This window comes from Pezoporus occidentalis, unplaced genomic scaffold (genome assembly GCF_034315485.1).
Source record: "Pezoporus occidentalis ecotype Australia unplaced genomic scaffold, CSIRO_AGI_Poc_V1 ctg41, whole genome shotgun sequence".
In the NCBI taxonomy this organism is placed as follows: domain Eukaryota; kingdom Metazoa; phylum Chordata; class Aves; order Psittaciformes; family Psittacidae; genus Pezoporus; species Pezoporus occidentalis.
The window spans coordinates 1754460-1771332 of record NW_026915736.1 but is presented as its reverse complement, the minus strand read 5'-3'; the positions used below and the strand labels follow the sequence as shown (position 1 = coordinate 1771332).

Sequence of the window (16873 nt, the reverse complement as noted above, 5' to 3'; positions counted from 1 at the left end):
TTATTAGCTATAGTAATTACACAGTAAGAGAAATAAAAGGAGTATCTCATTTTGGAAATACACAGTACATTCAACAAATGTCAAAGACATTTGTCTAGCATTTCCACTTTCTCAAATGAATTTTATGAACAGCTTTCATAAATGTATTATAGTTTCACAACAAGTTTAAAGACTGTAATTCAGCACTCCTGACAAATAACCCAGCCCCTCTGGCCCTCCACTAACACCTTCCCATTTGCCTAGTTGTGCAATGAACCAAAATAGAGAAGTAAAGTGAGTTCACATGAATCATTTTTGAAGGAATGAGTTTAAATACAGCTTGGTTCACCAGTCAGATTATCCCATGCTGTGATATGAACTCTTGTGCTAGCACAATGAGAAGCAGATACAAGGATGAGGGCCATAGGTTTATAGGACTATTGCCATCAAGTAGCAGCCTAAACCAATTCTGAAACAACTACTACACTTGATCTTTAGTTAACAGCCTAAATAATTTTATTGATAAGCGTGCCAAGGAAACATCTATTTCTTCACACTTAGCCACTGAAGATACTGTTTGTGAACAGTGTTTTGAGATAGGGTTTTCCCCTTGCTCTAGAAAGAGCACATGAAAAATAACAGTTCTCAAGAAACCACTTCAGCTAAAAGCAAACATTTTAACAATTGACTCTTGGCGACAGCTATTAACACAAGATGATGTAAACACAAGCAAAGTCTTCTTACCTGTTGATTAAGAAAACCTGCCATCATATCCTTAGCCATGCAGGAAGGCTGAGCCACTAAACGGCAACACATGTTTCCATACAGGGGTAGCCAAAAAGAGGATTCCTCTAGAGGAAAAGACCAGGCAAAAGAAAGACAACACTTAGTTCTAAACATTTGCCCTATGTACATAATTTGACTTTCTCTATCCAGTTTTACATTAAGATCATGAATGCAAAAAAACATTTCTGTATTTAAAGAAAGAGTTTTCATCATGTAACTGAAAACTAAAAATCAGGTTTAATCTAATAAAGTTCTTTTTATTAAGAAGAAATCATGTAAAAATGAAATGATATTCTACAAGAACAAGTTGTTCTTACATAAAGTATAGCTCTAAATCTCATTTCACAGCTAGAGACATTTTGAAAGATAAATACACTGATCACCTCATCTAAGCAGGATCCCTGAGCTTATCCCATTGCAATGCACAGCTACATTTAAATATGAGCACTTTGCTGCAGATTGTTTAATTAAGGCTTAGAATTTTTGTCTACTTCTGTCTTCAGCACCAGAAGTGCATACAGGATTCCAAGGACTTTCTAATGAACTACAGTATCCCTCCTCACTCAGCTCAGCTATACAATAGGTTCTCTCTTCTGTAATTAGAAGCAGGTAATACAAAATTCCATTGATACTACCCTGTCTTTGGCCATGTTTTAGAAATGCTTGTAATGAATCAAAATTTCCAGGTATGTAATTTCTCACCAGACTAATTTATGTGAATTAATGACAGAAAAAGGAATTTGAAGAAGGAGTATAAAGTACTAATAAAGGTTACAAAGATACTCAGAATTAATCATCCAACCCTACAAGAAACAAATGCCCCATAAATCTCCAAATCTGTACGTATTTAGAATTAGTGCAGTGTAAAGAATGAAGTTCTCTTTGGGGTCAAGTTTACCCGTAAAAGGTAAAGTTCCCAGCTGCTACAGTGAAATACAGTGAAAGTCCCATGTCTGAAGTTAACAATTAGAGGGTGGCTTATGGGAGGGGCCATCCTTTCAGAAAATAATGGACAAAGTATCAAAACCAGTACTCTCGCTACTTAAATCATTAACTTCAGTTGCAGCATAAACATAGTCCCTGTGTTAGCAGCTAGCTTGACTGCTGCCAACTTGTGCTGCCCCAGAGGTTAAGTACAGTGAAAAACACAAAATGCAAACACACATGCTTATGTCCTCTGCTAAATTTGGGCCTGAAACAACCTAGCTGAACTGAAGCTATTTTTCTACTTTCTTCCTGACTACAGAGGAAAAAAACTTTTTTTCATTCTCATACCCTTCCTCAGTTGTGAGGAAGGGGAAATAATTTGTATATAGCTATAACTCACTTAAGACCAAGATGCAAATGACAGAAGAAACTCCCAAAAGAATTAAATTTTCATCTGGACTTGAAATTTTATTCAACTTACTGTTTATTCAGCTGTGTACAAATGCCTGTTTTAGAGCTGTTAAATATTTTATTAAAGTTGTTCTATATTAAGTATCAAGAAAAATAATACCTTTAAGCCTCTAGTTTACAAGAGAGAGAAATGCAAAATGTTACTGTTTTTTTTAATTTCCTTAAATTAGTACCACATGTACTTACCATTTCCTGTAATAGTAAGGTTGTGAGTCCTAAAATTGTCCTCAGCACTCTCCAGCCCCAAAGTGGTATATGCTAGCATACTGTATTTTGCTCCACTACATTTGAAAGAAAAGGTACATTTAAGACATTTCTGCTTCACATTGCTCAGGCAGTAATTAAAGGAAGTCTTGACACGCCTGAGGTAACACATTTGGGTACTAAGGGAATGCCAAGGTGCAAGGCAGCACCTCTTAGTGATCACAGATTGCCACCCCCCAAAACCTCTTCCCACAGAACTCCCCTATCTCTGGTTTTCCTTGTAAACCAACACTGCCCCACAGTCTGTTCATCTGCCTCCTATAAGCTTATCTCCTGCCTCCACTCAGTGAATACCTCTAGTTCCCTCCCACCCCACAACTTCTAGCCCAATGCCACAAGGCTCCATCAGGTGGCTCTTTCCATAGCCTTCTCCTGGACCTGTCTGCCGGGAGACTTCTGACCAGGGCTGCCAAACCCATCTCTAAAGGTTGTGCTATCCAAACCCTCTGCACCCTGAGGATGCTAAAAGCATCTCTCTCCTCTAGTTAGACACCAAGTAACTTTAAATAGCTTTACAGCTTTTATTCGCTTGTATTCCTAAGCCTAAAGCAACTAGATTTGGTAATAGGTTCAAAAACTGCTATAGTTCATAGAACAATGAATGACGTAAACTTCATCTGAAAATACAGGTTAAAAATTAAAAGGCTTTATACTGCTCCTCCATGATGCTCTGCTCTTCTATTTTGCCTGTGTAGACTACACTTTATAGAACAGTTATTTATATACGTATTTTTTAATATTATCTAATAGCTTGATTCTTTGCATGCAGAAATCTGTGCAGAAGTCCTACAGTCAGTTTTGTTGCATAAAGGACTCTTTCACATGTGCTTACAGGTTTCAGAATGTTATATCTTTGGTTTGGATTTTGCCGAGGGAAAAAAAAATGCATTTACAATTCAGCATAGCGCATGTGGAATGCAATTCTTGGAATAAACTAGTATAAATTTGGTACATGTTTAATCTCTTCCCCCAAATACTCTTCAGACCAAGTAACAGATCTACAATTCAGCAATGCAGTAAGAATTCCACCTGGCTAATGGCTGTTTAAACAAAATTCACAAGAAAACAAACCACTCAAAGTCACTAACTACTCTCCCTAACAGGATCTAGTGTAAGATCTCCTCAGGAGAGCATAAAACAGCTTAGTGGTATAAAAGATAAGACACCACTGCACTAACATCACTAAAATAATAGCTTTCTATCACAATATTTTTCAAATGTTATTTTTCCTAATAGCACATTGGGAATGTATGTTTTTACAATCTTTGGATCTTCAGAGAAACAGGGCAGATGCCTACCTAACCCTAATGAAAGAGGAGAAGGAAAGTAGCAAGTTTGTTAGCAGGCAGATCCATTACACATCTATCTCAAGGGAAGAAAGAGAAAATTAAATATGATGTACCAGTCCAAGTGAAGAAACAGTAGTGTGAAATATTACAAGAGGGCAATATGAATGAAATCTTGTTGGCATTTGTATATGTTCTCTGCTAGACTGTTCACTAACAGAAGACTCTCTACTGATTATGTTCTGCTATGCAGTTGAGCAATACATTGCTATTCTATTTAAACTATATAAAAAAAAGTTCAGTTTCTTTTCACAGATAAAAACTTCTTTGCTGATTTTAAACTTTTTTCCTAAACCATGACTAATTACCACAACAACCTTGCAAAACAAACTACTTCACTTTTAAAATATGCTTCACACTAAAATTTTCATTCTAAAATACAAGTCACTCCTTTCAGCCAGCTGCAATATGATTTAGAAAAGTTTCATCTGCAAACATTTTTCAGATTTAACAGGCTACTCAGGATCGTTGACTATGTTTTGCTTCTACATTTCACAGAATTAGCTAACTGCCTTAATTGTCGATATCTCTGTATAATGAAGAATAATCTGCCTGCTGCATCTCATTCAGTGCTTTGCAAATCAATAGTATTCTTCCATGTAATAACTTTATTAAAAAAAAAAAACAAACAAAAACCAGTTCATCTCCACAACATGCCTGTGGCAAAGGTGCATTGTTAAATCTGTTTACTGATCAAGAGACAGAGGCACCAAAGTTGCCCCAGAGACCTGGTATGGGAAGGTGTAACTATATCACCCTTTCTATCAATACGTATTAATACACCTCAGATTCCAGAATATTAGCCCCAGTATTAGAAATCCCAATGTTAGTTTGCTCATCCAGATATACAGAGTGGAGGATTTGTGAATTATTAAAAAAAAAAAAAACCTGAAAAAAGTCTAATATGCTCACCTTTCAATCAGACCTTAAATAACAGAAGACAAAAACAAAGATAACCTTCAGTACTAGAAAGAACCCAGTTGTAAAAGAGAGGCCATTCGAATAGACTGTGTACTTCTAGCAAAACATCACTATGAATTTGCTAATTCAAAAAGACACCACAACCGTGCTTTCAGCCCACTGGAGGACAATACATAAAAGGCAATAACAACTCTATGCAGAGGCCCATTCTGCAAGTGAATAAACGTGCACTTCATGGAGTCTCTCTAATGATTTATCCAAACAGCAACCTACTCACTCTGGAATTCAAAAGTATAACTTCACTAGGACAAATACATATATATTAAAAAAAAAAGGCTAGAATAGTAAAAATAAACAGGCAGCAGACTGTATAGAAATTAAAAGACAGATAATTAAGAGTAGAGAGAATATTAGTTCGTATAATGAAAGCTAACTAACCTAACCAAGCGTTCAAAACACTTTGTCACTAAGCTTTTACAAGAAGTTACAAGGCTGACAGTTTCTTCACTAACCAGGGAGATTTAGATTTCTAAGCTAAGAAGTTTCATGCAGAGGGATCATAAAGTTTTTGGAAAATGGAGAACTTCACCCATGGGTGCTCTGAAAAGAAAAATGCCTGTACAAATTAAATCTACTGAGAAAAAGATGTTAATATAATACAGAAAGCTCTCTTTTGTTGCAGTTGAATTTCACCTACTGGACTAGTAAAGTGCTCTGGGAATGCTTGAAAGATCTCCTGTAATCTTGCAATCCCTTCCCTTTTATAAGAGCTACATATCAAGATCTTACAAATATGTATCTTAAGGAAAGTCTACTAAAAAAAATAAAAAGAAAATTGTCAACTTATTTTCTGCCTATAATAACTTCCTTCTTTTCAAGAATCTTTTTTATTCACCTAGGAAAGGCATCATTAGACACATCACTGTTCATTTAACTTTGTTAAACAAGTAACAGTCACTGTAAGATGATTATTTACAGTAGAAAAAATAAACTTAAAGATGGAGGAAAGGAAAATGCAATCACAATCAAGAAACCAGAAGACAAACAAAAGGGAAGAGGCAACTACTTAGATTATCTACTGATACTTCTTCCTTAAAAGACAGGCAATCTATATTCTAGAAAGTATGGTCAGAAAATAAGCTAGTGGTTATATCTGAAGCAAACTATAATGATAGTGTGTCATCGCCCAGCTGGAGCTTGTAGAAAGCACAGTGACCTGAGATGATGTAGACTGAAAGATACATTGTCATAAGGCGGAACACACTGGAAAGTTAGCAATGAAATTTGCTTCACTCTGTGAAGCAGATCTCTTGGATGTGTATTTTTGATTGAAACAGTCGTATCAGTATACAGTAATATCAGTTTGAAAAAGGTAGAATATGCTTGAATGTTTCCTTTTGAAATCCAGGCAAATAGATACATGAAGGTAGATTAAGACTACATTCAGTAATTAGAATTAGGCACTGATACGTTATTGTTCAGCTGCCTAAAATAAAGTAATTCCTTGAAAACATTGCTTTCTTTAAAAAAAAATAATAATTTTAAAATAAATATCATTAGTATTTACAATTTAAGTACTTGGCCTGCTTAAACCTTAATGAAATTAAAGTAGCTAAGAAATATTAGTGGGCAGTTAGCTTCTTTAAAAAAATGCATGAAAGACTTCAGATTGTTTTTAAAAGGAAACAGGTAAATTACTGGGAACAGCACTTATTTCTACAAACACTGAAAACCAGCAAGACATTTTAAAATGTTCTGTGCTAAAGTCAATTAAGAAAACTCCTGTTAAGCAGCTTGTAACTGTAAAGTGCCTTTGACAGTCCAGTTTTACTGAAAAGCCAGCAAGTGGAATGGTCCCCATGTGCACAGCATATACCCCAGGCACAAAAAAAGAACTTGGTCAGCTTCATTAGGGGAGAGGGTATAAGAAAGGGTTCTTCTGCCTACAAACCACACTTCTTTATTTAACACAACCTGTAGATTTTAGACATGTTTACCTCTCTGTCAAGTACAAGTAAAACTGGCTAGGTGCAAATGGGGAGGGGGTAAATGGTAAAGGGAAAAGGAGAAGTAGATGGACAGAGGGACCCAGACAGACAAATTGTACAAGCTTGATTTCCTCCAGAGGTCAAACTAAAAATACTATAGGGTTTGAAAGTAACAGTGGATTTGCCAGCTATTTAGCTGTATAGCAGAAAAATAAAGCCTACTTTTGTGTTTCAAGATCAGAACCAGCTCCCAGGGCTGAGCAACATAACTGAAATTCACACTTGCTTTCTCATTTCCTATTTAAAATGTAATTTTTTTTTCCACTTGGTAAATTCAGAAATAAACAATTCATTGGCAATTTGCCAAAAGATTACAATACATTTGTTTTATTTCTATTTTAAAAACAATAAAACCAGAATATCAATATGTATGCCTTACTGGATGACAGGGTCAGGAGGCGAAAGAGATTCAGTGCTGTCTTCTTCCAGTGAAGCTTTGATTTTCTTCCCTGTAGCTTTGCTGAGCGATGTTTTAAGCTTTTTTGCTAGTTTCTTAGGTGTATTTGTCACACATAAAGACTCCTCTGTACAGCAACTATACACTTCAACCTTCAGCTGGAAATCTGGTCTTGCTTCATCACTGAAGGAGAGGAGGAGAAAATGTCAGAGCATTTGTTAATAAACAGAGCATGCAGGCAAGGAATGCTACTGCTACTTTATATAATAAATAACATGTATTTCTAATCAAGGGAAGGAATGCCATAAGATTCAGGCAAAGACATACATTAATATGGAATTAAAGACTAGAGTACACAGGAGTAACATAGTGTTGGAGTCATGAGATGGAGGTTATAATTAAACCATAAACAAATGCAAACAGGAAATTCAACGTTTAGGCTAAAAACTGAAAAAAACCTCCATGTTATGGAAATACACAGGCAAAACATTCAAACATACTTAAATCTGCCCTCTACTGTTATGCAAAAATCACAATCGAAAACCTATCCATGCCTATGGCCCTAAATCAGATTGAGCTGTTTTAAAGATATCTTAGTTGCACACCATTCCCTTCACATTTACAGGAAAAAAAAAAAATCCTATCTCACTTATAACCAACAGAAATTGTCATTCATAACTTCTGTCCACAGCTTATGCTTTCTCTTTTCATTTCTATTGATTGTCTTGTTCTCAAGCTCAGTCATCAGACTGGAAGCCTGACCTCATCTTTCAGGTACAAATCATTTAATTACACACATGCCCATAATGAAATCATCCCAAAGGCTTTTATACAAGAAGGTCTGTCTATCTCGGGGGATACAAGGCAAGTTAGACTGCCTCTTCTGCTTTTGTTGCAGTATTTCACAGAAAATTCTAATGGTCAAGTTTCATATCTTTGAAGAAAATCTGATTTAAAGATCTACTTTCTCTCAACCACTCAGTTTTCAGGATCTTTATTTAAAATTTTAAGTAGTTTCAGCTTTCCAGTCAATCTTCCTCAAGAGACCAAATTTAAACTGCTAATATAAAAAATAAAGGGTGGGGGAGAGGGCAGTTAAGTACCTCTCAGGACTCTATTAAAAATTCTAAGGCACAAAGAATTATGAGAATACCTTTCTACTGTTTTCCAGGTTACTTTTAAAGACAAGTGAATAATTTCCTGTCTAGTATTCTTCATATTCTTCAACTATACGGACTGTGGCTGTAGCACATGTTCATATAGGTGTAACAGAACAGGAAGTGTGGAAAGAGATCACAGCCTTCTGTACAGAACAATACTTAAAATGCTGGGTGCAACGTCTATGCCTATACTTTCATAATTCTTTCAGGTTCTAGTAGTAAACTAATTCTGTCCTTGAGGTACAAGTTTGTTTATCTCTTCATATAAAGAAGAATGCTTCAGCATAGCAAAAATGAAAAGAAGTACAGTTCAAGTGGCACAATCAGCATCATTACGTACATGAAAACCAACTTCCCAGAGAAGGGGTTGCACCATCCACAGGACCTCTACTGATTCCTTTGTCCACAGAAAAACTTAGTGGACCTCAGTCAATTTTACTCATAGTCATACCCACTTTCAAAAGAAACAGCAATATTCATACTTCATTCAACAGAAGCAAATTATACTCACAATATGGTTACATTTTCAAAACAAAGATCTGTTACGGCTTTATCCACAATAGCCACCTCTGTATCAAAAACCTCAGCTCCCATTTTGAACAAACAAAAAACTGCATAGCGCTGTGATTCTGGAGAAAGCCAAAGAAATATTTTATTAGCCATATTACATATTGCAATACTAAATACTTCCAGTAAACAGCAGTAGAAGAAATGGTAATTCTGACCTCTAAGGAATTGATCTCCAATTCTTCCCACCATAAATTTTCATCACTGGATTTTATGATAATTGAGCTATCAAAGCTGCTGTGAAGGTAAAGCCATATTCACAGAGGAAAAAAAATTCCTACCTCTGCTCAACTTTTTCTGATAATCACTTATAGTTTGTGGTAGAAACTTCAGAAATGTTAGTAAAAAATATAATTTTGTTAAATAAAGCTGATATTAAGCAAAAAAAACTAATATTTGATCCAAAGCCTATATCATTTTATGGATATACTATATAGGATTAGAATGCTTCGCCACTCTGACCATATTGAAAATCAAAGTAAAGTCAATGCCAGGCGACAGCTGGAACAGATTTAGGGTTAATCTCCATGACACAGCAAAACGCGTGCACTTGAAGACTATACAATAGTATATTTAACACTAACAGACAACTTTTATTCCAATTTCTCGCTGGAAACAGGCTCCAATATACTCTCTCAAGTGTAAACAACACATAGAACAACATGTTTAATCAGAAGTTTCTCAGCTATCAATTTAACAGCAACGCTTGTCTGTTGCTTCCTCTGGAATTTCTCCTTATGAGGACTTTTCTAGAGACCAGGGTTTAAACATTCAAAACTACAGGACTTTGAACTAACTCAGCTTGCTACAACCAACGACTTCAACTGAAACATGGACCTACTGAAAGGTCAAAGAAGGGGTTAAAATGAGTGTAGATTTCCCCGTCCAGTTTAAATTTGCAAGCATAAGCAATTGTTTATCACAGTAGTTATTACATGTTACATACTTTCTTTATTGCTGAAGTGATCAGAGCCTTTCCACATTAATGGTATTCGAATATCTAAAGAAAAAAAAAGTAGGGAAATTAAGTTATAGCCAATACTGTAGATCTGTGATCAAAATAAATTACGAAAAGCGTCTTGTTTCCTTTCCTGATGTTCTGGGGGTAACAGGACCTTCTACCCAAAGAACAGCATAACTATTTCAACTTTATTATCCATTTCAAAAGAAAATTCATCAATTAGTTCATCTTGAAATGTCTTTTTTAGAAATGCTAGAATAAACAATATTTTAAATCTCATTTGAAAGTACCTGAAACGACATTTCACAGTGGCTGTGTAACTGTTCTGAGAGAACACAGTTCTGAGCCCATTATTATGCACAGATGTAACCCGAAACTCTGTTTGCCTTGTGCTGGAAACCACTCATCCAACTGCAAGAAGAAAAACTTCCCGGTTTAATGGAAAGACTGGGATACTTATACTGCAAAGACTTAAGTCTTGTTTTGCTAACCACAGAGAAAGTAATCACATTCCCAGTCAGAACTGTCTAAGTTGGCACAAAAAGTTTAGAACTCTTTTTTTTTTTTTTTTTAAATTCAGATACCCTTCTATTTCAGAGCCATACTAGAGAGGCAATTACAGGCCATTATTTTAAGTCATGCTCTTGCCATTTTAATACCAGGGAAGTATTTTCTTCAACAAATTTTCCAATTTATCTACTCACTCCAGCAGAGTAGAATGACATTTTCCTCCAGCTTCAAGGACTCAGATCTAGTCATAATGTTTCTTATTAGTCCCTTATTGAAAGACAAATGCAGTGGGCCTTTATAAATCCAAAGTTCTTTTTGTAAGTACAACAGAGTGTTGTTTAAAAGTATATGCAATATATTAAGTGACACATGATGGCAGCAGTGAACAGCACTAGCTCAACTGTATTTTGGTAAAAATCGTTAATAATGTTATAACGAAGCATTGCCGTCTCTAGTGCTGATCTCCATACTAGACTGATGGAAAAATCCACATACAGTATGCTAAGATGCAAAAAAGTAGTGGTATTTTGGCATGGTTGTCATGTATTCTGACAGGGTTTCACCCACAGAACTTACTGTTGATTTAAGTGAAAGTGCATATAGTCAGAGTGTTTCAGAAGCTATATAAAATAAAAAAAATAAAATTTAAGCTAATTTTGATTATATTATGGGACATCTTATTAAACACACTATTTCAATTCTGAAACTTGCAAATTCATCTATTTTTAAGTGTTCATGAAAACTAACAAATTTTCAACAGTAAACTGCCAGTATACAGCTTTAGACTGCCACGGTTTCCTAAAAATCAATACATCACCACATTCTGAAACTGCTATCCAAAACCACATTTGCATAGTAAGAATTTCTAAAAATAGTGGTTTTGAATAAGGAAACAAGTAGTTTCATAGAATCATAGTATGGTTAGGACTGGAAAGGACCTTAAGATCATCTAGCTCCAACCCCACTGCTATGGGCAGGGATGCCTCACACTAGACCATGTCACCCAAGGCTCTCTCCAACCTGGCCTTGAACACTTCCAGGGATGGAGCATTTACCACCTCTCTGGGCAACTCATTCCAGTGCCTCACCACCCTTACAGTAAAGAACTTCATCTTTATATCTAACCTGAATCTCCCTTGTTTAAGTTTAAACCCATAACCCCTATCACTACATTTTCATGTTTCATTAGAACAGTTACAGAAGTCTCTCTCAAAGCTTAAAAACATAAATGTATTTATCTCTGTCAGAGGCAAAGCACAGAATGTTTCTTTCTGAAAAGACAAAGGTCTTAAATTTACATAAATATGTGAAAATAGTTACAACAAAAGCTTTTTTTCACCTTTAATCATAGAAAACTCTGACAATTTTAATGTGCTCAATAGGTCTTGTTAACAATTAGATTACTAGGTTAAAGATTACTTCTGTATGCCACTTTCAATATCATGCAAGCTGAAAAATTTGTAACTTAGAAAATCATCAGGCTACAGACAGTCAATTGCTTGAACAGGTTTCCATGTAACTTGTAAATCAGTTTTCAATTCATTCTTGGATTGAAAGTGCTGCCATTTATCAAAGATCAATTTTCACACACCTTAATTTCGGTTACCATTAGCTGTAAATCCATGTAGATTCAAACTGAACACATTCCAACACTACAATTAATCAGATTTAAAGCCAATGATTTCTTTTTAAACTTACTTTAAATTATGATTATGCTTTTTGATCAACATTTAATGTATTATCTTCTGATATATTTTTGATAATGTATTATCAAAATAATTGATAACATAAATATATAATTTATTCACACATGTGGGGGATACGTAAGTAAAAATAATACAAGTGTGAAAATCTGCAGATTAAGGAATGCACTCCCCACACAGTATCTGACATACAGTTGCTTTCTGTGGGAGTACATTCCTCAGTACTCCTGCATAGCTGTTCCTGAACTTTCAGTGTTGGCCACATGATCACACTTTTTTTTTGGTAATAGTTTAAGCTTCTGGCATGTACTAACCATATGATACGCTAATATATTTATAAGTAGATGGATTACTTTCCCCTAAAAAAAAACAAACCCTGTATCTTCAGTTCTTAAATTACATGTCCTGTCATATTACATGGACTACCACTCACTCCTTTATTTCCAGCCTCTCCCAGACAATTTAGTCACGACATCTCCTGATTCACGCTGCTTGTATTCACAACTGCATTCTCAACAAGGCAGGCACATGCACACACGTGTGCCTTCCAAACACGCAGGGCAACTTCAGTTTCAAAAACACTTAAGGTTGGCATACAAGAGAGAAGAAATGTAACATGCTGGTTTGCTACACAAGGATTGGGGAAAACAGGGAAAGAATAATAATGGGACTTTACAGTGTGTGAACATACTGCAGCTGTGGAAGCAGACAGGACCTGGTTTGGCATGCTAAATTGACACAGGGTAATGGGTCAGAGGGCAATAAAAGGAGAAACCAAGGAGGCATTCATCTGTCTTGCGCAGAGGCTCCTCCCTTGCTAAGCACAAACAAGCTTGTCGCCACAATTACTTCTCATGTACCCAATTTTTCTCTTCTTAAGCAAAAAAATGTGGAAAATGAGTTAATTACAGCGGATCTATAGACAGCATAAATCTCTCAGCAAAGGTCAAGAACATAATTTAGGTTTTCCTGCTGTAAAACAGAGCTGGCTAGGCTTCCTGGCACAAGTATCTGAAAGGGACAAGGCATGGCAGCATCCCAGCACTCACAGATTTGAGTTCACAAGGTATTCGATGTCTCTCTCTGCTCTTCATCTCAATCTGTGCCATACTTCTGAGGATCGTAAGAGAAGCTTGAGAACCACTATGTTAGTAACTGGACAGAATCATTACCAGAGAGCATATAATAGGAAGTGGTGTATTTCAACCTTCTGCTCTCTTGTCCCGTCAAAAAACTAGCTAAATATTTCACATCTTAAACAAATTTCTCATACTAAAAATAAGTCCTTACACAATTCTGATTTTCTAGAGATAACAAAAGTATATTATATGATCTTAAAGACTTCACTGCAGATAACTCTATAAATCCAAAGAAATGTGCAACCACAGCACAGACAGACAAACAAATGTTTTCATCCAACTACCATAAGGAGGAAGGACAGATGCATTCTGCAAACACCTGTGTTGGCAGAAAACATTATTGAACCAAGTGCTCATGACTCTTCTACTAGACGTTACCTTGCTTAAAGATTTATCAAAATATGTGGAATTAACCTAAACAGTTTAAGTAGTGAGCCCTCCAACACTGTTTTATTTTTAACTAAACAGGTAAGGAAGTACAAACAGATCTCTTCGCAGAGCTAGCATAACAGCCACAATGAACAACTACAGGAATGCTGAATGTAGCAACATCCACTATTGGCACAGGCAAACAAAATGGTAAATTCATAGTGCTGAAGTTTGAGAACTGGCTGAGAAACAGTATTATCAGCCTACTGGAAATGACTGCTAAATATTCTTGCTACTTTGCATGGAAGCCATACCACTATACCTTTGTTGTAGTATCTGCAGTATCTGTTGTAGTTATCTGCAGTAATTAGATAACATTTGCATACTAGTTATAATTCTGCCCTCAATTGGTTAGCCACACCCTGTATGATCCCTTCAAAGTCTGTCTTTGTTGGGAGAAAAAAAACAAATTATCAGCATATTCACACTTCCTTAGCTTTGAAATGTATTCAGTACCTCATGACAAATATAAAAAAAGTATTTTCCACTGTGAAAGCCCCTGAACATAAAATGGAAATACTAGATAGGATCTTTAAAAGCAGGTGTGTGACTTAAAAGCACAAGTCCCCTTGAAGCACAAGAGGATTTATGCCCCTCACGTACACACTTTAAAAATACAATCTTGTTTGTAGAGTTTGTATTACAAGTTACTGTCCAGCAAGTTAGGTCCCATAATTAAGTGAATACCCAGCCACTTACCTGATATAGCAACCTTTGCTCTGCATGCCATACGGTCCTTTTTCCCATTTTCTGAAAGCCTGCCAAAAAGAAGAAAAGAAAAATGAGGCTTGAGATCTGTGCATTTAGACTTCCAAAAGTCAACCCTTTAAACATCAAAAAGTGTCAGGGTTTTCACATTATAACTCATTTCAAATGCTTTTCTTTAAAGTTAAATTTGGTATCTCTGGTTTAAGATATGAGTCATTAAGATTCTTGAGGATAATCTGGAAGGAAGGTACATCATCAATTTTCTTAATTCCCTAGAAGATTTTACTCCAAAGCTTGTTTAACCCAAGTATTTAAAGACAAGTAGATTCATCTTTCTTGTCTTTTCTAGCTCCAATAGAATTAAATATGTTATCAACTTTTCTCCTGCTGTACACATCAATGAGTAAGCAACTTAATTTATCAGTTCTATTATTGGTCAGAGAATTGCTACCTCCTCTATTAAAAGACTAATAATAAAATGTTGCATTCTTACTATTGCGATTTTACATGGAGGCAGACAGTCTACTAAGCAGCCAGAGTGCAGATCTCAAAGTTAACCTTAAATTGAATCAAAGCAATCTATAGATGAGTAACAATAGAGTGCTTTCCTTATATCTGCTACTGCTCCTAACTCCTAACCAAATAAGGTGAAATGAAAATTTTTAGCTGCTACCAATATCCTGACTTCGAGAGACAGTTCTAGTGTCTTCCAAACTCACAGATTACAGATGCACATAACAAGAAACAGGCAAAATTCCTTTGAAAACCCTAGAATTTCCTCTCTGAGACATCATCATTTTATCTGGATTAAGCTTTAACCAAATTCCAGTCTTGGGCAAATGCTGAAAGAAGCGCAAATGAATTATCAGCTGTCAAAGATATGATCTAAATGGTAGAGAAATAACTCTATAGCATGCATCTCTTCTTATGACCTCCACTGACAATTCAAAGTACCCCTTAAGACAGACTCTAAGCAAAGCATGACAGATACAAGTCAGGCAAAAAAATGCAGCTCAATATTACTGTAAGAAAGCAATATATATCTTCAAGTACTACTGCCCTATTCTAGACATGTGTTCTAGTCATCACCATTCTGTGGTGAACAACATCAGACAGAGGCTTGAGTAAATACCTGATACTATTCCATCATTAAAAACATAAATTAAAGATAAATTGCTATAAAGGTCTTCACCTTAGTAGAAAAAAGCAATGCAGTTGTGATAATTACAGAACACTACACATTTTAAGTGCTAGTTTTCAGAATCAGCTTTCATGGTAATGGTTGATGCAGTCAGAAAATGCAGTTCTTTCCTTCAATAATCTCCTATAAGGCCACATTTGCAATAGCAAAAGTAGCAGGACTGTTCCTATAGATACAATTAACTGGAGCTAAGCACATACTCAAGGAGTTTCTATGCTAAAGTGCAATGTAATATTTCATTACAGCAATAACATAAGAGCAGTAGTGTCTCTGCACCATGATTCTCAACACTGTACCCAAAATACATTTCATTAGGCAAAAATTATGACACTATTCAAATAAATACTCTTCATTCAAGAATTACAATGTAAGAATCTTTTCAACTAAACTGATTACTTTGCTGTAGTTAACAGAAGTGGCCAGCAGAGGGTACCAATTAACCATGATGCTTCCATCATTAACGTGACCTTAATAACAATAGAAAGAATGAAAAATAGGTGTATTCTTGGACAGTTTTGTTCCTTCAGATTTAGTTAGGCTCTTTTTTATATCTTAAAGGTAATCAAGCAAATCTGACTATTATGTTACCTGATATTCAGATGCTGAATTGCAGTTTAATTTTAGTAGAATCTATACAGAAAAACATGACTTGTATTTCATTTTCTAAAGTAAAAAGAAGATACTAGAATGGTCTTATAAAGTAACGTTTTAAGGCAACAGTAATGTATGCTTGCATGGGGAAAGACAGAAAGAAGGGTTTAAATCCACTTTCATAGACAGGCTGCTAAGAATTCATGTAAGCAAAAGCCTCCTTCCTAATGCTTTATTTGAATTTGAGGTGTTACTCACTGTTCTCTGGTTCTGCATGAGATCAGCTCTTCTTTCTGGTTCTGTAGCTCTGTCCTGTATGCAAGTATACGAGCATTGCAGACCATCAGGTTTTTAACCGCCTGCAAGAGTTGGTCTTTTTGTGTGCTCACTGCAAGTAGTTTACAGATACCTTCTCGCATGCGGATTTCAAAGTTAATCTTCTCTTGAATGTCGTACTCCTAGATACGCAAAAAAAAACAACGGACTAAAAAAAAAAACAATAGTATCCTGAATTTTTAAACCAGCTATACCTATTTCACAGTTGGAATAGAAAACCCTATGTTTTAATTATACGCAGCCGTTACAACTGTTATTAAACATAAAATGATGTTTCTTTTTTCAGGAAGAAAAAAAAAAGAAGAGTAAAACACAGGATGTAGCAGATTGATTATATCCATTATGCATGGAAATTCCATGGTAGCTAACCATAGCATCTAAAAGTTATTAAAAATTTACATGCCTCAAGGTGTCATTCATAGGATTGTA

General features: G+C 35.6%; 1 protein-coding gene across 6 annotated transcripts in view; it reads right to left on the bottom strand.

The window, feature by feature from the left end:
* The window catches only part of RTKN2 (rhotekin 2), a 53387-nt gene that overhangs the window by 17114 nt on the left and 19400 nt on the right, over positions 1-16873 (bottom strand). For 4 of the 6 annotated variants that reach the window (XM_062633994.1, XM_062633993.1, XM_062633996.1 and 1 more), the window contains exons 2-8: positions 16367-16566; positions 14308-14366; positions 9813-9866; positions 8811-8928; positions 7122-7322; positions 2350-2444; positions 724-830 (exon numbers count right to left, since the gene is read on the bottom strand). In XM_062633994.1, coding sequence (XP_062489978.1) covers positions 724-830; positions 2350-2444; positions 7122-7322; positions 8811-8928; positions 9813-9866; positions 14308-14366; positions 16367-16527 — 795 coding nt within the window. In that variant the 5' untranslated portion in view covers positions 16528-16566. The remainder of the gene's footprint in view (positions 1-723; positions 831-2349; positions 2445-7121; positions 7323-8810; positions 8929-9812; positions 9867-14307; positions 14367-16366; positions 16567-16873) is intronic. The other 2 variants (XM_062633999.1, XM_062634000.1) reach the window with 2 other exon arrangements.